A 23,665-nucleotide genomic window follows, 5' to 3' on the forward strand; every position below is an offset into this window, starting at 1 on the left:
TATTAATTTATATGTGAGTGTGTGCGCATGTTCCCTCAATTTACTAAACTGTATGCATGATTTACTATTTCGTTCCCTCGATTTACTATTTCATTTCCTCAATTTACTATTTCATTCCCTCGATTTACTAAGTTGTACCGACGGTTTACTAATTCATTCCCTCGATTCACTATTTTGTTCCCTCGATTTACCATTTTGTTTTCTTGATTTACTAAATTGTACGGACAATTTACTAATTCGTTCCCTCGATTTACTCAATTTACTAATTCGTTCCCTCGATTTACTATTTCATTTCCTCAATTTACTATTTCGTTCCCTTGATTTACTATTTCATTTCCTCAATTTACTAATTTGTTCCCTCGATTTACTATTTCATTCCCTCGATTTACTATTTCATTTCCTCAATTTACTATTTCGTTCCCTTGATTTACTATTTCATTTCCTCAATTTACTATTTCGTTCCCTTGATTTACTATTTCATTTCCTCAATTTACTATTTCGTTCCCTTGATTTACTATTTCATTCCCTCAATTTACTATTTCATTCCCTCGATTTACTAAGTCGTACGGACGATTTACTATTTTGTTCCCTCGATTTACCATTTTGTTTCCTTGATTTACTAAATCGTACAGACAATTTACTAATTTGTTCCCTCAATTTACTAAGTTGCGCGCACAATTTACTAATTCGTTCCCTCGATTTACTAAGTTGTGTGCACAATTTACTATTTTGTTTCCTCGATTTACTAAGTTGCGCGCACAATTTACTATTTTGTTTCCTCGATTTACTAAGTTGTGTGCACAATTTACTATTTCGTTCCCTCGATTTACTATTTCGTTCCCTCGATTTACTAAGTTGCGCCCATGATTTACTATTTTGTTCCCTCGATTTACTAAGTTGTGTGCACAATTTACTATTTCGTTCCCTCGATTTACAAAGTTGCGTGCACAATTTACTATTTTGTTTCCTCGATTTACTAAGTTGCGCGCACAATTTACTATTTTGTTTCCTCAATTTACTAAGTTGCGCGCACAATTTACTATTTCGTTCCCTCGATTTACTAAGTTGCGCGCACAATTTACTATTTCGTTTCCTCGATTTACTAAGTTGCGCGCACAATTTACTATTTTGTTTCCTCGATTTACTAAGTTGCGCGCACAATTTACTATTTTGTTTCCTCGATTTACTAAGTTGCGCGCACAATTTACTATTTTGTTTCCTCGATTTACTAAGTTGCGCGCACAATTTACTATTTTGTTTCCTCGATTTACTAAGTTGCGCGCACAATTTACTATTTTGTTTCCTCGATTTACTAAGTTGCGCGCACAATTTACTATTTCGTTCCCTCGATTTACTAAGTTGCGCGCACAATTTACTATTTCGTTCCCTCGATTTACAAAGTTGCGCGCACAATTTACTATTTTGTTTCCTCGATTTACTAAGTTGTGTGCACAATTTACTATTTCGTTCCCTCGATTTACAAAGTTGCGCGCACAATTTACTATTTTGTTTCCTCGATTTACTAAGTTGTGTGCACAATTTACTATTTCGTTCCCTCGATTTACTATTTCGTTCCCTCGATTTACTATTTCGTTCCCTCGATTTACTAAGTTGCGCCCATGATTTACTATTTCGTTCCCTCGATTTACTAAGTTGTGTGCACAATTTACTATTTCGTTCCCTCGATTTACTATTTCGTTCCCTCGATTTACTATTTCGTTCCCTCGATTTACTAAGTTGCGCCCACGATTTACTATTTTGTTTCCTCGATTTACTAAGTTGTGTGCACAATTTACTATTTCGTTCCCTCGATTTACTATTTCGTTCCCTCGATTTACTAAGTTGCGCCCATGATTTACTATTTCGTTCCCTCGATTTACAAAGTTGCGTGCACAATTTACTATTTTGTTTCCTCGATTTACTAAGTTGTGTGCACAATTTACTATTTAGTTCCCTCGATTTACTATTTCGTTCCCTCGATTTACTAAGTTGTGTGCACAATTTACTATTTCGTTCCCTCGATTTACTATTTAGTTTCCTCGATTTACTAAGTTGCGCCCATGATTTACTATTTCGTTCCCTTGATTTACTATTTCGTTCCCTCGATTTACTAAGTTGCGCGCACAATTTACTATTTTGTTTCCTCGATTTACTAAGTTGCGCGCCAAATTTACTATTTTGTTTCCTCGATTTACTAAGTTGTGTGCACAATTTACTATTTCGTTCCCTCGATTTACTATTTCGTTCCCTCGATTTACTAAGTTGCGCGCACAATTTACTATTTTGTTCCCTCGATTTACTATTTAGTTTCCTCGATTTACTAAGTTGCGCCTATGATTTACTATTTCGTTTCCTCGATTTACTAAGTTGCGTGCACGATTTACTATTTCGTTCCCTCGATTTACTAAGTTGTGTGCACAATTTACTATTTCGTTCCCTCGATTTACTATTTAGTTTCCTCGATTTACTAAGTTGTGTGCACAATTTACTATTTCGTTCCCTCGATTTACTATTTAGTTTCCTCGATTTATTAAGTTGCGCCCATGATTTACTATTTCGTTCCCTCAATTTACTAAGTTGCGCACACGATTTACTATTTCGTTCCCTCGATTTACTATTTCGTTCCCTCGATTTACTAAGTTGCGCACATGATTTACTATTTCGTTCCCTCGATTTACTATTTAGTTTCCTCGATTTACTAAGTTGTGTGCACAATTTACTATTTCGTTCCCTCGATTTACTATTTCGTTCCCTCGATTTACTAAGTTGTGTGCACAATTTACTATTTCGTTCCCTCGATTTACTATTTAGTTTCCTTGATTTACTAAGTTGTGTGCACAATTTACTATTTCGTTCCCTCGATTTACTATTTAGTTTCCTCGATTTATTAAGTTGCGCCCATGATTTACTATTTCGTTCCCTCGATTTACTAAGTTGCGCACACGATTTACTATTTCGTTCCCTCGATTTACTATTTCGTTCCCTCGATTTACTATTTAGTTTCCTCGATTTACTAAGTTGTGTGCACGATTTACTATTTCGTTCCCTCGATTTACTATTTAGTTTCCTCGATTTACTAAGTTGCGCCCACGATTTACTATTTCGTTCCCTCGATTTACTATTTAGTTTCCTCGATTTACTAAGTTGTGTGCACAATTTACTATTTCGTTCCCTCGATTTACTATTTAGTTTCCTCGATTTACTAAGTTGCGCCCACGATTTACTATTTCGTTCCCTCGATTTACAATTTAGTTTCCTCGATTTACTAAGTTGCGCCCATGATTTACTATTTCGTTCCCTCGATTTACTATTTAGTTTCCTCGATTTACTAAGTTGCACGCACAATTTACTAATTTCGATTTACTATTTCCTCTATTTACTAAGTCAATTCCCTCCAGAAGCGTCTCACATGATTGTGTTCCCAAACACCAGCACCCGAACGCAAGATCAGATGTCAGCTTTAAGCTTTAAGCTGTGTTCCAGTCGACAGGGTCCCTATGCACTGTTCACTGCTCCCTACTCCCTGAGCACGGTATATCCATTGAAGTGGACTTCACTGACAATAATCGCTCATTTGGAACGCCCTGCAAACGTCATCAAAGAAAGTCAACAACGGTGTTGCTCTGAATGTGATATAACATAAATAAAACAGATATTATAATTTACTTTCGAATTTAAAATTGACTCTTAACAGATTTGAAGCTGTAACTGTCATGCAATATGAAAATATCTTCTCATTTGGTTAACTGTAGAAACGTATTCTTAATCCATGGTCCAGGACCCGGGTCTCATCTCGTTCGCTTTCTTTTCCACGCGCAGCCACGTAGTAAACACTTCTGAGGTAAATAAAGTAAAATAAAAAATGACTGAGTCTCAGCTGCTTTTCAACACTTATACGTTGTCATGCCTCTTCATACAATAAAATATGCAAATGTTACACTCATCGCCATAACCATTAATACTTTCGCAAAAGAACAACAAAATGTATGAATGCTTAAAAAACGTAAATTCCTCCATCGGAAAAAACTCATTTAACGGCTCTGCTCCATCGTAGTTCTGACTGGTCATGCGGTGCGCAATGACAGTTGGGTAATTTTACCTCTCTACTTCCCTATGTCGTTCGCAGTGCCCTTCGAACTGTACATGTTCGCTCCCTTCGGAATTGAATCTCACTTAAGATGGCGAAATACCCTGTGAAGTCCACTTCGCAGTCCACTTACGGCCGAATGGAACGCACCTTTAGTGTGTTTTGTCTGGCGCTCTGAGACAAACTCATTTATGATGGAGGAAAAAAAGCCCAATTGCAGCAACTTCCTTTTTTATTACTGATATTTTACGCCAATTTCCTAGGAAGAGACGATTTTGTTCTCCTGAACACATGGGATGTAAACACTGCTTTATTTGCAAATGTTTTATGCCATAAGTTAAATTCGCACCTTTGGATGGAAACATGGCTATTGTTATGTCAAAGCTGTCTAGGAGAATCAAGATATTAAATGGGATCTAAATTGTGATTTGTTTTTGTTTTTTCTTGGCAAATACAGTATAAAATCTGCCATCACGATGGACTTTGTATCCAGCGATCTTTCTGAACTGTGTTTTGCATCATCAGTGTTTTGACTGGCGCTGGACCAGACGCTGTGTGAACCTGCGGATCAGGTGTGTGAAGCGTTCCTCACCTTCTGGCTGGTGTCGGTGGTGATGGCGAGTCCGTTTGGAACCAGTCCGGCGGTTTTGTGTTTCTTCACCAGCCGCACAGACACCACCGGGATGGCAACCTAAACCAGCAGAGACAACAACCAGCTTCATCACAGACACTCATCGATAAAAACATCAAATATGAGGAGTTACTATGAGAGCTGATGATCCTGGATCTTTGTACTTTCATTCTATCAGCGTTAACAAACAAAGCAAAGACAAAACAAACAGAACGGAAGATAAAAATGGGGAAAAACTCATCCAAATTTAGCCAAAAGAAAGTGAACTGAACATAAGGTCTGAAGTAAAGTCAACAAAGCGGTGGGTATAAATCAGGTCACAAGGTATCATTGAGATACATTATCGTTTTTTCATGTTGAATTCGTTTTCAGAGTTCTGCATACGCTGAACATCAAATCAACAGATCTGATCACATGATACACTGATGCAGACGGATCAGCTGACAGCCAGTGATTATTCTAATATTATGGTCAATAACCAGGATTCCCACACTTTGACCAATGAATTTGAATGACTTGTCCGGTCCTGCAAGAGTTTTATTATAAACACACTGCACTCATTAATTCACTACATGACTTTCCTGATTTCCCCAAGATTTTTGAAAGATTTTATTCATTTCCAGAACTGGAAATCACCACTTTAAAATCCCCAGAAGTTTTTCACAACCACCAACCGATATTTGTTTGTTTACATGCTAAAGTGTAATTAGGCATCAACACATTATAATGTACAATAGAAAATATCAATGACTAAGAAATAAAAAATGCTGGGTTAAAAACAACCCAAGTTGGGTTGAAAATGGACAAACCCAGCAATTGGTTTGTTTTAACCCAGCGGTTGGGTTAAATGTTTGCCCAACCTGCTGGGTAGTTTTATTTAACTCAACTATTGTTTAAAAATTACTGTATTGCTTAATTAAAATTAACCCAAAGTATGTTGGAAATGAACATTTATTAATGTTCAATGAATAATTATTAAACAATAAACATTTATTAAATTGCTTATTAATAAATTTATATTAATAAACTATTAAATGTATATTAATAAAATATTAAAGCTTATTAATAAACATTCACCTTTTGTCTATTATTGTTGCCTCTAATTGCATCTGGTTTTTAATTTCCCAACTATTTTGGGTTCATTTTAAGCTAGCCATATAGAAATTTTTAAACAATAGTTGGTTTAAATAAAACTACCCAGCAGGTTGGGCAAACATTTAACCCAACCGCTGGGTTTGTCCATTTTCAACCCAACTTGGGTTGTTTTTAACCCAGCATTTTTTAGAGTGAAATAAGCTGATTTCTATACTGATCAATTCATATACCAATAATTCAACAATGTAGATTAATGTTATTTTAGTGTTTAATATTTATAGTTATTGATGTTTTAATGTTTATTATTCATAGTATTTATTCAGATTTTAAATTAACTTTTTTTTGTATATTATAATTTTAGTTTTTATTATGTTTAGATATTTAGATTTGATTAAATTTTAGTAATATATGTACTTAAACTTATTAATTTCAGTAGTATTTAAAGTTTCATATATATATATATATATATATATATATATATATTTATACACACACACACACACACAAACACTATATATACATATATAAATACATATATACATACATATACATGTATATATATATATATCACAATATTAATAAATACTATTAGTAGTACTTCAGTAGTACTTAAAGTCTTCTTAAATTATATATATATATAGTCATTTTAGTACTTCAACTTATTTATTTCTGTTAGTTGCCAAGATTTCTAGTTATTTTAAGGGTTTCCATATATATATATATATATATATATATATATATATATATATATATATATATATATATATATATATGATATAAATTTTATTTCAGCTTTATTTCAATTAATAAAAATGATTTTTAATAGTTTAAGTTAACTGTAACAAGACTGATGCAGATTTGATCACTGATATATCTCGAATCCTTACACTTTTACATCTTTATTTTTCATGTCACATAAAGTTTAACTACGAACCTTAATGTCTTTGCCGAAGAGGTTTGCGTAGAAACACAGCCAGTTCCGGGAAATATAAAGTCGTCCTTGAAGCAGAATGTCCCGCAGAAGAGCGCAGGAATAAACTAGAGTAAACAGGAGAGACGCTTTAATAAATAACAACATTTTGTGCGAAATACAACACATATTTACACATCTGGCATGTACAATATGTCTGAATATTAACAGACTTCAGTGGTACATGATATTATATTAATACATCAATGTTTAATTCAAAGAGAGTAAGATGATGTCTTGATGACACTTGGTTCCTGAAGTGAAACCAATGGAGATACTGATGAAGATCCGATACGTTACCCTTCATGAGGATCTCCTCCTTCGGGACGGTGGAGAAGAGTTTGTGGTACTGCGAGTTGTATTTGCTGACGGTCTGTGGAGAAACACATGCTGATGGAGACTCTTGCATTGGCTTCAGTTTCCTCTTCTCTTTCATGCATAACACAGTGGCATCTTAATGTGAAAGATGCTGAAAAGCCTACCAAAACTAAACTTTATTTGTCACGAAACTAGGTCAAATTAACTAAAACCTTCTCGAGATGCACTGAAACACTAAACTGATTCATTCTCTCACATGACAGGAAGCGTTTCGTTTTGTAAGTGTGGGAAACTCCCACGCTGGAAACTTCTCAATTCATTTCCAGCTGATAAAACACGCGATGGTCGTCCAGCACCCGAGGGTCTCGCGGATCTTTGAAACTGTGACTGAAGTGGTGAGCCGCCCATAAGGAACAAGGCTTTGTAATGTTTAACCACAATCTTGCATCACGGATGATTGTTAAACACAATTGTGGACAGAAACTTGTGGCAACTGAACTGAAACTCTATTAATGTAAGATCTAAAGAATCACTTTTGATTGATCGGATACTTTTATCCAAAGCACTTTACAACACATTTAATCAGTAACTTCAAATCATACTTTACACAAAGGTTTAGGCAACAAATTATTATTCATCTGCTGGATATTATCTGATTTAGACATATACTTACTGAACCCCTGTAGCATTTCTTTACATCTTCATAAGAGAGATCGTCAATCAGCTGGAGCCTGAAAATACACAAATAAAGTATAATTATTACTAATGGTGTTAGACGTAAAAATATTAGATGAAAATGATTTTTTCAGAAAAGGTAAAAATCTAGTTTAGTCTAATTCTACTACTAATAATGTAGATATACAAATACATACTGTATATTACATACATACATACAGAAATTACAAATTAAAATAGCATTTTAAAATATTCATAAAATATTTTAGATTCAATTAATATATTAAACATTTATAAAATATTATATATATAATTAAAAATGGTTTAAAATCTATATATTTTATATTAAATCAATATCTAAATATATATACACATTATAAATATAAATTATATAATATATAAAATTGAATTATAGAAATATCAATGGCGTGACGGGTCATTTTTTTTTGTCCAAAGGCCTTAATAATAATAAAAAACAAAGATATGACATCCAAAGTACGTACAACTAGATCTCTTTTATTGAAACCAAAAGGTTTTAATTGTATTTTGTTACATATAAAGGTTTTTTAAAGATTTTGAAGTGTCAAAAGGTCATTCGGTTTAACTGTCCAACCGTTCATTTGTGATTAAAACATCTTAAAATGTAATAAATGTATATATTTTTTTATTTTGGCATGATTTGATATCATCATATATCAACATAGTGCAAAATGGTATTAAAATTATGTGTAGAAGTCGTTGCTTTGTTATGAGAAAGAATGTCCGGAAAAATGAATTTCATTGATGTCATTCGGAGTAACCAATATAAAGGGACCATTTTGGATCAAATCATGTGACAGGATGTGACATCATTCAGACACCTGCAAAGAACCACATGGTCGTGAAGCAAAGTAACTAATTAACTAGTTGATAAATTCATGTTTTCACTTGATCATACGCATGTCCAGAAACATCTTTCGGTACAACCGCTATAAAACATGGAAAATGTTGTAATATTTAAAAAACTTGTACTAAATATAAAATGTTTGATTGTTCTTTTAGATATCAGCCTGTTAGCATTGTTTGAAAATAGCGTCATTCGGTAAAACCAAAATTTTGGTTAAACCAAATGACTTTTTGGTGACAAATTTTGTCCATCTTGTAAAAAAATGACAAAAGCAGTGTTAATTGATTATAAAAACCACATAATCTCACTGTTAACACTAAATACAACTTCAAAATTAATTATATCTCCATTATGTTTTTTATTTACACTTTTAAAATCCTTATTTGTCAATAACCCATATTACTGCTAGTTTTTCAATTTATAATGCCAGTTCCTTTAAGATTAAATTTTTCTTTACTGAGAAAGGCCTGGCAAAAATGGCAGCAAAAAAACAAAACAAAAACTTTACAACAAAAAATAACCAAGCCTCAAAGACGCAAAAATTAAACAAATTTTCACTGGAAAACACAGAGTTGAATCTATACCAGTAAAATGTTTCTGTTGAACATGTAGATGCAAATCTGCTCTTTATGAATATTCCTGCAATGCAAAATTGTTGCAGTTCAGTGAAAACAAATGCATGGTCAAACACACATTCACGAAAATAACAAAGATAACATTTTTCCTCACATAATGTCTCTGTGTCTTTTTGCACGTGGTCCGAACGAAATCCAAATATCATGCAAAATGCGTATGGATAAATGATCATACAAACAGACATGAACCCCAAAATCATCACTCCGGCTCCAGCCGCAGGCAAATGTGTGCAAATGTGCAAAGTGCATTTTCATATTTATTTACCAGGTCAAAACCTCAATATCTTCCCACTTAAACAAACACACAGACACACATCCTGAAAACCAGCGAAAGATTGGTCGCCAAATGATCCGGGGACAAAACTGAAGAAATACAGAGCAGTGAAAGGTGGGAAAAGTCTAGGGAAAAAAATGTCAGCGTATAAATTGGGTTATAAAAGTTAAACGCCTTTTACATACTAGGACGGTGATTTCTCATTCATTTCTTACAGAAAAATGCTGAACACAAAAACCATGTTGGTGACTGCAATATTTCAATATAGCTGGAGATTTTCCGGTCTCGTTTGCCCGGCTCCTTCACCTAATTCCCTGAACTTCCTCTCACACACAATCAATCATTGTTTATAACTTCTGGTGGCTGATGACTTCAGAGAACTTTCCTCACGTTTCCTTCCTGAAGCGGCTCAGCTGCCGGTAACTCCATCATTTCAGCAAGTAAACAGCAGATTTCAGCCCTCAAACATGATCATTATCCTTCGAATGGAGTAATCACAGCTAACAGAACGTTCTCTGAAAGTTATGAACAAACATCCTTCCTGTAACGTTAATAGAAGGTCCATTCAAAGTTATCTGGTCTTTAATAATGTTCTCGAAACGTTAGCACAAAAACTTTTTCATGGAACATTTTTTTCTGGAACGTTTCAGTTGGTTGTTCTTCTAACATTTTTTAACTTGTTTTGGAATGTTCAGAGAACATTCAAAAGTAACATTCCAATAATCTTTGAGGAATGATTAAATGGAATGTTCCCTTAACGATCGTATAACCGAGAAAAAATGTTTTTAAAACATTTTAAAAACTGGAAGTTCATTGAATATTTGAAAATAACTTAATATGAACATTAGCAAAATGTTCTTAGAACTTATTTTTGATTGCTGGAATTATGATGTTGACAGCAGGTGCATCATATTACGTGGAAAAACCCTCTTCTTTTATGAAGAAACCCTTCAGTAATACTTCAGTAAAACCATCAGAGAGAATTCAGCTCAAAAAAGTCTGCGAGCACTAAAAGCTCCTCTCGCCAATGTTTACACAAACACATCTGAGTGAAAGTGCTTCTGTGGTCAGCATTTCAAAATACGTTACACACTGTTCTGGTGTGTTGCAGTAATGACACACACAACTCACAGTTTCTCCATAAGCATGAAACATCATTCAGTAATTCACCATGAGGAAATGTGAGCACTCACTTCCTGTTGTTTGTCTTAAGAAAAATGTCATTAAACTACTCCTGATTTACTCAATGAAGACACAGAAATCTAACAAAATAATACATAAAAAGACCCTGTAATTTAAAAAAAGAAAGAAATAACTATAATGGAAATGTCAACATCACAAAAAAAAAAAAAAAAAAAAAATCTGTCCAGATTGACCTTTCACTGCAAGTTGTATCCTGTGTATAACAGTGTACATGGTGTGACAATTAAAATCTTTGAATCTTAGGGGCCATTTACATGACAGTTTTCAACTAAAAACGGGAAACTTTTCATGAGTTTAGGCTTGAAAACTTTTCAAAACAGGTTTCAAAGTGCAAGTTTTTGAAAAAAGATTCTGTTATTGTCTATTGACGGTGATGTTATGCACATGATATTTAGTCTATTCTATTCTCTCTATTCATTCTCGTAACACCGAATGAACCTCATTGGTTCTTGAAGAAGCTCAAACGTGCTGCGTAACACGAGAATGAACCTCATTGGTTCTTGCTGAAGCTCAAACGTGCTGCGTAACACGAGAATGAACCTCATTGGTTCTTGCTGAAGCTCAAACGTGCTGCGTAACACAAGAATGAACCTCATTGGTTCTTGCTGAAGCTCAAACGTGCTGCGTAACACCGAGAATGAACCTCATTGGTTCTTGCTGAAGCTCAAACGTGCTGCGTAACACGAGAATGAACCTCATTGGTTCTTGCTAAAGCTCAAACGTGCTGCGTAACACCAGAATGAACCTCATTGGTTCTTGCTGAAGCTCAAACGTGCTGCGTAACACGAGAATGAACCTCATTGGTTCTTGCTGAAGCTCAAACGTGCTGCGTAACACCAAGAATGAACCTCATTGGTTCTTGCTGAAGCTCAAACGTGCTGCGTAACACCAAGAATGAACCTCATTGGTTCTTGCTGAAGCTCAAATGTGCTGCGTAACACAGGAATGAACCTCATTGGTTCTTGCTGAAGCTCAAACGTGCTGCGTAACACGAGAATGAACCTCATTGGTTCTTCGCTGAAGCTCAAACATGGTGCGTAACACCGAGAATGAACCTCATTGGTTCTTCGCTGAAGCTCAAACGTGCTGCGTAACACAAGAATGAACCTCATTGGTTCTTCGCTGAAGCTCAAACGTGCTGCGTAACACCAGAATGAACCTCATTGGTTCTTGCTGAAGCTCAAACGTGCTGCGTAACACAGGAATGAACCTCATTGGTTCTTGCTGAAGCTCAAACGTGCTGCGTAACACAAGAATGAACCTCATTGGTTCTTGCTGAAGCTCAAACGTGCTGCGTAACACCAGGAATGAACCTCATTGGTTCTTGCTGAAGCTCAAACGTGCTGCGTAACACAGGAATGAACCTCATTGGTTCTTGCTGAAGCTCAAACGTGCTGCGTAACACGAAGAATGAACCTCATTGGTTCTTGCTGAAGCTCAAACGTGCTGCGTAACACGAGAATGAACCTCATTGGTTCATCCTGAAGCTCAAACGTGCTGCGTAACACAAGAATGAACCTCATTGGTTCTTGCTGAAGCTCAAACGTGATGCGTAACACCAGAATGAACCTCATTGGTTCTTGCTGAAGCTCAAACGTGCTGCGTAACACAAGAATGAACCTCATTGGTTCTTGCTGAAGCTCAAACGTGCTGCGTAACACACAAGAATGAACCTCATTGGTTCTTGAAGAAGCTCAAACGTGCTGCGTAACACAAGAATGAACCTCATTGGTTCTTGCCGAAGCACAAACGTGCTGCGTAACACACAAGAATGAACCTCATTGGTTCTTGCTGAAGCTCAAACGTGCTGCGTAACACACAAGAATGAACCTCATTGGTTCTTGCTGAAGCTCAAACGTGCTGCGTAACACGAGAATGAACCTCACTGGTTCTTGCTGAAGCTCAAACGTGCTGCGTAACACGAGAATGAACCTCATTGGTTCTCGCTGAAGCTCAAACGTGCTGCGTAACACAGGAATGAACCTCATTGGTTCTTGCTGAAGCTCAAACGTGCTGCGTAACACAAGAATGAACCTCATTGGTTCTTGCCGAAGCTCAAACGTGCTGCGTAACACGAGAATGAACCTCATTGGTTCTTGAAGAAGCTCAAACGTGCTGCGTAACACGAGAATGAACCTCATTGGTTCTTGCTAGAAGCTCAAACGTGCTGCGTAACACACAAGAATGAACCTCATTGGTTCTTGAAGAAGCTCAAACGTGCTGCGTAACACAAGAATGAACCTCATTGGTTCTTGAAGAAGCTCAAACATGCTGCGTAACACGAGAATGAACCTCATTGGTTCTTCGCTGAAGCTCAAACGTGCTGCGTAACACGAGAATGAACCTCATTGGTTCTTGAAGAAGCTCAAACGTGCTGCGTAACACACAAGAATGAACCTCATTGGTTCTTGCTGAAGCTCAAACGTGCTGCGTAACACACAAGAATGAACCTCATTGGTTCTTGAAGAAGCTCAAACGTGCTGCGTAACACGAGAATGAACCTCATTGGTTCTCGCTGAAGCTCAAACATGCTGCGTAACACGAGAATGAACCTCATTGGTTCTCGCTGAAGCTCAAACATGCTGCGTAACACGAGAATGAACCTCATTGGTTCTCACACATCAAGCAAGCATGTTCTGAGCTTCTGTTTACCACAAATGATGTGTGCATTGATCAATGTTTATATGGGAATAAAAGCCTAAATTCAATCTGTTCATCATTTAAAGTGATCGAAAAGTTTTCAGTTGTGTTCCAAAGATAAAGACTTACGAATTTGAAACGATATGAGGGTGAGTAAATGATGACAATTTTCATTTTTGGGTAAACTAACCCTTTTATAAATCAAGTAAATAAAGTTTTCTTTTAGGGGTTTGGGTCAATCTGCAGTCATGGTAATGAGCTTTACATAAGGATAAGTCCTCATTTACGTGCTTGTGTTTGTTGTTGTGCGTCTTCCTGCTCAGTGACAAACACAGGGTCTCTGAGGAAGAACCGTCTCAAACCAAATGATTCAAATCAGCATTCAAAGAGAAAGCAGAACATCAACACACGCGACATGCCTCTGGAGACGCTGGGACGGCTGTTATTGCACAGATGACGCATGTTTCGCTCACTGCTGAGGGACTTACAGACAACATGACATCAAAACTGACACTATTTACTGGAAGGATTCATCAGTGCATGTTATTCTAAAGAAAAATAATCTATATGTAACTTCCATCAAATTATACTTGCGCACTACCTTCTATTCTGTCATCAAGGCTGTGTGTGTTCAAACAGGTCCTGGTTTGATATGGAGGCAAACAGCAGCACATATTGTATAACTGAGACATTTCTAAACCTGTTCAGAAGTTAAAACAGTGTCATCTGCTTATGTTTCATTATAATCAAAACCCATCTGATACTACAGCATGCTATTCTGCACAAACCCCGATTGTGAGTGTGTGCCCCTCTCTGCTGCCTTATGTAATTAGAGCTGCTTCGTCTCTAAACGTGAACCTTCTGCACGTGGAGTTTGCTGCAGTGACATCATCACCTCCTCGTCTCACACTTTGGTGAAAAACGACACTTCAGACGCACAAACACCACGACGCCTGCTGTGCAACAAATCTGGCTTCCTGAATTCAATGCAAAACCAAAAGAGCATCATCAACAAAAACAGAGACTAATCAAAACTAGTATGTCCTTTTTCTGAAGAGTGGTTCGCTCGCTAGGTGATTTCTTTCTGTCAGGTGTGAAGAGTCTGTATATGTGGCTCGGGTCCATAAAAGCTCAAAAAACACCCCTTCCCATCCTTTCTGTGGGATTTTCCCACCTGTTTTCTGCTCCAGCAACATCTGATCTTTTAGTAAAGTAACAGCTCTCCTCAACAACCCGAGTGATCTGAGGAATCATTCGTATCTGGAGAACAAACGCTGCAGGACGACACACAAACTGAACTTTAATACTTCGTGCTGGAGGTTTGATCACATGTCAACAACAGTAATACTTTTGTTTCTCTCTCAAAAGCCTCTTTGTACAGCGAACGGAGTTGTTTCCATCCAATGAGTCCCATTTTCTCTCTATTGTTTTCCACTCTATGGGCCTCTCATCTGCAGCCAAACACCTCATCCATGACAAACACAAACACACACACATGTTGGAATATGTGGTTTACGGGGACTCTCCATAGGTGTAATGCTATACAAACTGTATATTCTCCATCTCCAAAACTGCAGCTCTTGTGGGGTGTTCCCGGTCTGCAGTGGTCAGTATCTATCAAAAGTGGTCCGAGGAAGGAACAGTGGTGAACTGGTGACAGGGTCATGGCTGGCCCATGTGGTCCGATCAAACAGACGAGCTACTGTAGCTCAAATTGCTCAAGAAGTTAATGCTGGTTCTGATACAAAGGTGTCAGAATACACAGTGCATCAGTTTGTTGCGTATGGAGCTGCATAGCTGCAGACCAGTCAGGGTGCCCATGCTGACCCCTGTCCACCGCCGGAAGAGACAACAGTGGACACGTGAGCATCAGAACTGGATCACGGAGCAATAGAAGAAGGTGGCCTGGTCTGATGAATCACGTGGATGTCCGAGTGCGGGTGCATCTCTTACCTGGGGAACACATGGCACCAGGATGCACTATGGGAAGAAGGCAAGCCGGTGGAGACAGTGCGATGCTTTGGCCAATGTTCTGCTGGGAAACCTTGGGTCCTGCCATCCATGTGGATGTTACTTTGACTCGAACCACCTACCTAAGCATTGCTGCAGACCATGTACACCCTTTCATGGAAACGGTATTCCCTGGTTGCTGTGGCCTATTTCAGCAGGATAATGCTCCTGCCACAAAGCCAAAATGGTTCAGGATTGGTTTGAGGAGCACAACAACGAGATTGAGCCTTCAAATTCCCCAGATCTCAATCCAATGGAGCATCTGTGGGATGTGCTGAAACAAGTCCGATCATGGAGGCTCCACCTCGCAACTTAAAGGACTTAAAGGATCTGCTGCTAACATCTTGGTCCAGATACCAAAACACACCTTCAGGGTCTAGAGGAGTCCATGCCTTGATAGGTCAGAGCTGTTTTGGCAGCAAACACAATATTAGGAAGGCGCTCATAAGGTCATGCCTGATTGGTGTAAATAAAGATGACAGCTTGAAGCTTAAAGAAGGTTCTTGATCAATCTGAAGGGGTTCTAGATCAGCGGCGGCGGTTGAACACTGCTCCAGAAATCAATCAGCGTCCTCCTCGGGTTTAGCTGTGCCACTGAAAGAGCCCACGAGACCAGCATTCCCACATCATCCGGATACGCATCACGGCTTCTCTGTTCTTCTAATTCACGTGCCCAGATTCTCATCACAATTCAATACAACCGCAGATTCTGAATGCATCAATTATTGCTCTAATATGCATAAAGTATTTGTATTTCCTAATATTGTGTTGGATCCCCAAAACAGCCCTGACCCGTCGAGGCATGGACTCCTCTAGACCCCTGAAGGTGTGCTGTGGTATCTGCACCAAGATGTTAGCAGCAGATCCTTTAAGTCCTGTAAGTTGCGAGGTGGATCCTCCATGGATCGGACTTGTTTGTTCAGCACATCCCACAGATGCTCGATTGGATTGAGATCTGGGGAATCTGGAGGCCAAGTCAACACCTCAAACTGGTTGTTGTGCTCCTCAAACCATTCCTGAACCATTTTTGCTTTGTGGCAGGAGCATTATCCTGCTGAAATAGGCCACAGCCACCAGGGAATACTGTTTCCATGAAAGGGTGTACATGGTCTGCAACAATGCTTAGGTAGGTGGTTCGAGTCAAAGTAACATCCACATGGATGGCAGGACCCAAGGTTTCCCAGCAGAACATTGGCCAAAGCATCACACTGCCTCCGCCAGCTTGCCTTCTTCCCATAGTGCATCCTGGTGCCATGTGTTCCCCAGGTAAGCAACGCACACGCACCCGGCCATCCACGTGATGTAAAAGAAAACATGACTCATCAGACAGTAGCTCATCTGTTGGATCGGACCACACGGGCCAGCCTTTGCTCCCCACGTGCATCAATGAGCCTTGGCCCTGTTGCTTCCTTGGAGCACTTTTGATAGATACTGACCACTGCAGACCGGAAACACCCCACAAGAGCTGCAGTTTTGGAGATGCTCTGACCCAGTGGTCTAGCCATCACAATTTGGCCCTTGTCAGACTCGCTCAAATCCTTACTCTTGCCCATTTTTCCTGCTTCTAACACAAACTTTGAGGACAAAATGTTCACTTGCTGCCTAATATATCCACCCACTAACAGGTGCCGTGATGAAGAGATGATCAGTGTTATTCACTTCACCTGTCAGTGCTCAGAATGATATGCCTGATCGGTGTATGTCTCATATTGCAAACTTTACTTAACAAACAAGACAAGAATTAGAAGGAACAACCTCAAAATTCTGTCTTGAGCAAACGTTTTAGCATCAAGCTATCTCTTTACCAATATCTAGTTATGTCAATGCCAATTAAATAAAGTTTTTTGTTTTAGTTCTTTTATTTCTTCACCTTAAACTAAACAAAAATTAGAAATTTGCCAATATTTTATATTAATATCAAAACCCTCTGAGACACGGTTTCATAAACCTGCCTGATCAGGGCGAAACACAAACACAGTCATTACGTAAATGTGGTTCATTAATTCATGGTCTGAGGCGGGGAGACGTTTAAGCAAACAGTGAGCATGGAAACGTGTGTTTGTGGCATTATGGATGACGAGCGGCCCGGCCCTGATCGCAAACCTGCTGGAGGATGACGAGCACAGACTTGTGGGAACAGGGCGTAGATTTACTCCGCACGAAAAACACAGAGATGCTGCAGTCACACTTCATCTACTGGTAACAGGAGAGTTACAGAAAACCAATCCTTGCATCTCTGTGGGTGTGTGTGTGCGGCTGCATCCTAAATCACACACTTTCCATACTATGTAGTGCATGAAACTAGGATTAGTGCATCCCAAAGGATGCATGTCAAAGGATTTTTGGAATGAACTTTACACTAATTTTAAAATGATGTACTGAATCCTGTGCAGTACTTTTAGTGTGTGATATGAATATGCGAATGTATGCACTATTTACATGAGACTCTGCCTGAAGTGGGCGGGGCATTGGGGGTCGTCGTCCTTCTGAGGGTCCGTCAGCTCTATCGGGGTCACCAGGCCCATGTCATCACCCTGATCAATGAGCCCTGACATCATTCTCTGTTCAAAAACAGAAAAACAATAATTATATACTTAATAATTCATTATTATTTCTTGTATTATGTTTAATATATACATATATATATGTAAAAGATTACATTTTAAATGAGATGAAACTATTTTTATCATTATTTTACAGTATTAAGTCGACATTTTTTCACTTTGTCCATTACATAAAACTTTTTCCATGAACCTTGTTCCTTTTTTTAATGTTTATTTTTTGTTACACAACAAAAACTGCACAGAATAAAATGCATTTTATTATGTTTAATACATATATGTATAATAAATATATGTATATATATATATATATATATATATATATATATATATATATATATATATATATATATATATATATATATATATATATATAAAAAACACACACATACAACAAAAATGATAGGTAAAATATTACATTTTAAATTAGATGAAAATTTTGCAGTATGATTATTTTTTTCACTTTTCAATGAACATTTTTACATTTTTGCTTTTTTTTTGTGACACAAGAAAAAAATGCCCACAATAACCAAGATAGGGATTATTTATTGTATTATGTATTATATTTGAATAAATCATATAAATATATATAAATTCATAATTATATATATAAAAATTACATGTATATACATACAACAAAATGATGGGTAAAATATTACATTTTAAGTTAGATTAAAGTATTTTTATCATTATTTTGCAGTATTTTTTTTTCACTTTTTCATGAACGTTTTTGCTTTTTGTTGTTGTTGTTGTTACACAAGAAAAAAAATGCACACAATAACAAAGATAGGGATTATTTCTACAGTAAAACAAGAACATTAATAAAAGTATTAAAATGTTTTTAATATGCAATCAATCCTGGAAAAAAAAAGTCTTAAACTTCTTTGCTATGGATTCTGGGACACGTGATGTGGTCTTATAATGTGGTCGAAACATCTGGCAATGTAACAAAGTTGCTGCTTTACCAGTCTTTGCACCTATGATGTCTTAAAATACTGCCTAGGTAGGCAGCACACTAGGGTTTAGACACAAAAACAAACACTTTTATTACAAACAAGACACACACAGACTACCATTTCACTAGTTTCCTAAGCTTTCTCAAACAAACACATGGAAAAACACTGCATTTGGTTTCAAACAACACGACACCATTTTAAATTCAAGACTGACCTAGAAAAGTGAAGTGGTTTATTGTGATCAGCTGCCTCGAACACTACCAGCACAGTTAAACATGCTAATGAGGGCAAATCACATTAGTCTAATCAGCCCGCGTGTGAGAATGAGTCAGCCATCAAAAGAAAACCTGCCATACAAATAAATATCACAGCAATATTACCAGAGAGGATTTGAGTTTTCCTTCTTTAACTGGGACGTTCCTCCAGTCAATAAACAAATGTCCAGGAATTCCCTGACATTAGACACGCTCCCTTCAGAAAGTGCTTTTGTCCGATTCAAAGCACCAGATTTTCTTACAGTAACAGAAGCTTTAAAGGAGTCATCATGTACTCGCCACATGCTCTTCCAACTCTATTATCTTCAGGACACACAAAGTAGATGTTAGGCAGAAAGTCAGAGCTTCTGCTCTCATTTGTGGTCACAAAGCGCTTGGCATTTAAAAGCGCCATTTTTTTAAAAGCACAAATAAAAGGATGGAAAGATTCTTAGTGAACAACAATTTGATTTGCGTCTGTTGCTCACACAAAACTATTGCACGACTTTAGAAAACCATTTAATTTCAGAGTGATCTAGATGTTTTTCTGATGCCCTCTTATGGAAATGTGCCATTGGAAGAAGCTGGAGGCTACAAACTTCCTCTGTGGAAGGAGCTGGCAGCGTGAAAACACTCAGGCAAGTGATAACAGCTCACCTCGCCATGCACACACACACACACAGATCAAACTAAATATAGATCGCCAACCAAATACCATCTGTAAGATGCAGTGGGACAGAGTGAATTGAGCGAGGCATGGTGAGACAGAAAACAAGCTGATAACACGCTCTAAATATAGAGGTGTGACTGACCACAAACACTGAGAGACGTCGAACACGCACTGCAGGACCAAACCTCTCCAGCTGCTGCCGGAAGATGATTTAGAGACTGAGTAGTGAAAATACTCGTGCTTTCTTGTCTCGGTCTGTACTAGTAAAACTATGTTGTGAGTGTAAAGTGGCGTTTCTTCAGCTTCATGCATGTAATAGTTCCCTGACAGGCCTGATATTCCCCAAACAGGAAGAGGCCGCAGACATCTCCTGGGGCCGATGGTTTGATGTCCCTCCAGCGGTACGGTTTGCTGACGTGGACGGTAGAGGGACGGATCGTGCTTGAGAAACTTTTTATAGAACAAGAGACAAACTCAAAACCAGCAATATAAAAATGAAAGATGCATGTGAAACATAATGCTTGTTTTATGACCACAGACATATGATAGATAGATAGATAGAACGATAAAACAATATAGATAGATAGATAGAACGACAGATAGATAGAACGATAGACAGAATGATAGAACGATAGATAGAACGATAGATAGACACATATATAGACAGATAGAATAGAACAACAGAATGATAGAACGATAGAAAGAACGATAGATAGAATGATAGAACGCTAGATAGATAGAACGATAGATAGAACGATAGATAGAATGATAGAACGATAGATAGATAGAACGATAGATAGAATGATAGAACGATAGATAGATAGAACGATAGATAGAATGATAGAACGATAGATAGACAGATATATAGATAGATAGAACAATAGATATAATGATAGAACGATAGATAGAATGATAGAACGATAGATAGAACGATAGATAGAATGATAGAACGCTAGATAGATAGAACGATAGATAGAACGATAGATAGAATGATAGAACGATAGATAGATAGAACGATAGAACGATAGATAGACAGATATATAGATAGATAGAACAATAGATATAATGATAGAACGATAGATAGAACGATAGATAGAATGATAGAACGATAGATAGACAGATATATAGATAGATAGAACAATAGATATAATGATAGAACGATAGATAGAATGATAGAACGATAGATAGAACGATAGATAGAATGATAGAACGATAGATAGACAGATATATAGATAGATAGAACAATAGATATAATGATAGAACGATAGATAGAATGATAGAACGATAGATAGAACGATAGATAGAATGATAGAACGATAGATAGAATGATAGAACGATAGACAGAACGATAGATAGAATGATAGAACGATAGATAGACAGATATATAGATAGATAGAACAATAGATATAATGATAGAACGATAGATAGAATGATAGAACGATAGATAGATAGAACGATAGATAGAATGATAGAACGATAGAAAGAACGATAGATAGAACAATAGATAGAATGATAGAACGCTAGATAGATAGAACGATAGATAGAACGATAGATAGAATGATAGAACGATAGATAGATAGAACGATAGATAGAATGATAGAACGATAGATAGATAGAACAATAGATATAATGATAGAACGATAGATAGAATAATAGAACGATAGATAGAATGATAGAACGATAGATAGATAGAACGATAGATAGAATGATAGAACGATAGATAGATAGAACGATAGATAGAATGATAGAATGATAGATAGATAGAACGATAGATAGAATGATAGAACGATAGACAGAATGATAGAACGATAGATAGAACGATATATAGATAGATAGAACGATAGACAGAATGATAGATAGAACGATAGAACAGAATGATAGAACGATAGATAGAACGATATATAGATAGATAGAACGATAGACAGAATGATAGATAGAACGATAGAACAATATATAGATAGCTAGAATGATAGAACGATAGATAGACAGATATATAGATAGATAGAACGATAGATAGAATGATAGAACTAGATAGATAGAACGATAGACAGAATATAGATAGAACGATAGAACGATATATAGATAGATAGAATAGAACGATAGACAGAACGATAGATATGATAGAACGATAGATAGAACGATAGATAGAACGATAAATAGACAGATATATAGATAGATAGAATGATAGAATGATAGATAGAACGATATATAGATAGATAGAATAGAACGATAGACAGAACGATAGAACGATAGATATAATGATAGAACGATAGATAGAACGATAGATAGAACGATAAATAGACAGATATATAGATAGATAGAACGATAGATAGAATGATAGAATGCTAGATAGATAGAACGATAGACAGAATGATAGAATGATAGATAGAACGATATATAGATAGATAGAATAGAACGATAGACAGAACGATAGAACGATAGATATAATGATAGAACGATAGATAGAACGATAGATAGAACGATAAATAGACAGATATATAGATAGATAGAATAGAACGATAGAATAGAACGATAGATAGCTAGATAGATAGATAGATAGATAGATAGAACGATAGACAGAATGATAGAACGATAGATAGACAGATATATAGATAGATAGAATAGAACGATAGATAGACAGAACAATAGACAGAACGATAGAATGATAGATAGAATGATAGACAGATATATAGATAGATAGAACGATAGATAGAATGATAGAACGCTAGATAGAACGATAGACAGAATGATAGAACGATAGATAGAACGATAGATAGAACGATAAATAGACAGATAGAATAGAACGATAGATAGACAGAACGATAGACAGAACGATAGAACGATAGATAGAATGATAGATAGAACGATAAATAGACAGATATATAGATAGATAGAATAGAACGATAGAATAGAACGATAGATAGCTAGATAGATAGATAGATAGATAGATAGAACGATAGACAGAATGATAGAACGATAGATAGACAGATATATAGATAGATAGAATAGAACGATAGAATAGAACGATAGATAGCTAGATAGATAGATAGATAGATAGATAGAACGATAGACAGAATGATAGAACGATAGATAGACAGATATATAGATAGATAGAATAGAACGATAGATAGACAGAACAATAGACAGAACGATAGAATGATAGACAGATATATAGATAGATAGAACGATAGATAGAATGCTAGATAGAACGATAGACAGAATGATAGAACGATAGATAGAACGATAGATAGAACGATAAATAGACAGATAGAATAGAACGATAGATAGACAGAACGATAGACAGAACGATAGAACGATAGATAGAACGATAGATAGAACGATAAATAGATAGATAGAATAGAACGATAGAATAGAACGCTAGATAGATAGATAGATAGATAGATGAAGGGAAGTGTGGTCTCATCAGTGTGGTTTGGAGGGGAAAGTGATTGTTTTTCCTGGAGCTCATCCAAGGTGTGAAGGAACACACGGAGCCCCTGGGAAAACCTGCTGCGCTGCTGAAGCAGGACAGAGACGATGGCAGAGAGCGAAGCGTCTCCCTCTGTGAGTCCCGCGATATTAAGAGTGCGTGAAGTGACTTATGAGAAAAATGAAAAAATTAAACCAATAAAAGTGAACAAACAGACGGATCGAGTGGCCATGATGTTTGTCCCTGTTCCTGCTTTACAAAAACTCTCTCAGATGAGGAGTGAAACTCTTCACCTCGGGGATTTTACATTCTGTCCGTGTGTCATGTGACCTGAGTCCTTTGAAGTCATTGATCAGTCTTCTCACTTCAG

The 23,665-nt window shown here is 36.8% G+C and overlaps 1 protein-coding gene across 1 annotated transcript in view; it reads right to left on the reverse strand.

The window, feature by feature from the left end:
• LOC125246938 (GRAM domain-containing protein 2A) overlaps positions 1-23,665 on the reverse strand; it is a 36,369-nt gene that overhangs the window by 5,179 nt on the left and 7,525 nt on the right. Inside the window, exons 2-6 of the mRNA XM_048158081.1 lie at positions 17,864-17,985; positions 7,775-7,832; positions 7,084-7,156; positions 6,748-6,851; positions 4,680-4,778 (exon numbers count right to left, since the gene is read on the reverse strand). Of these exons, the coding sequence (XP_048014038.1) occupies positions 4,680-4,778; positions 6,748-6,851; positions 7,084-7,156; positions 7,775-7,832; positions 17,864-17,982 (453 nt within the window). The 5' untranslated portion in view covers positions 17,983-17,985. The remainder of the gene's footprint in view (positions 1-4,679; positions 4,779-6,747; positions 6,852-7,083; positions 7,157-7,774; positions 7,833-17,863; positions 17,986-23,665) is intronic.

The sequence above is a fragment of the Megalobrama amblycephala genome, linkage group LG15, assembly GCF_018812025.1.
Source record: "Megalobrama amblycephala isolate DHTTF-2021 linkage group LG15, ASM1881202v1, whole genome shotgun sequence".
NCBI classification, from domain to species: Eukaryota; Metazoa; Chordata; class Actinopteri; order Cypriniformes; family Xenocyprididae; genus Megalobrama; species Megalobrama amblycephala.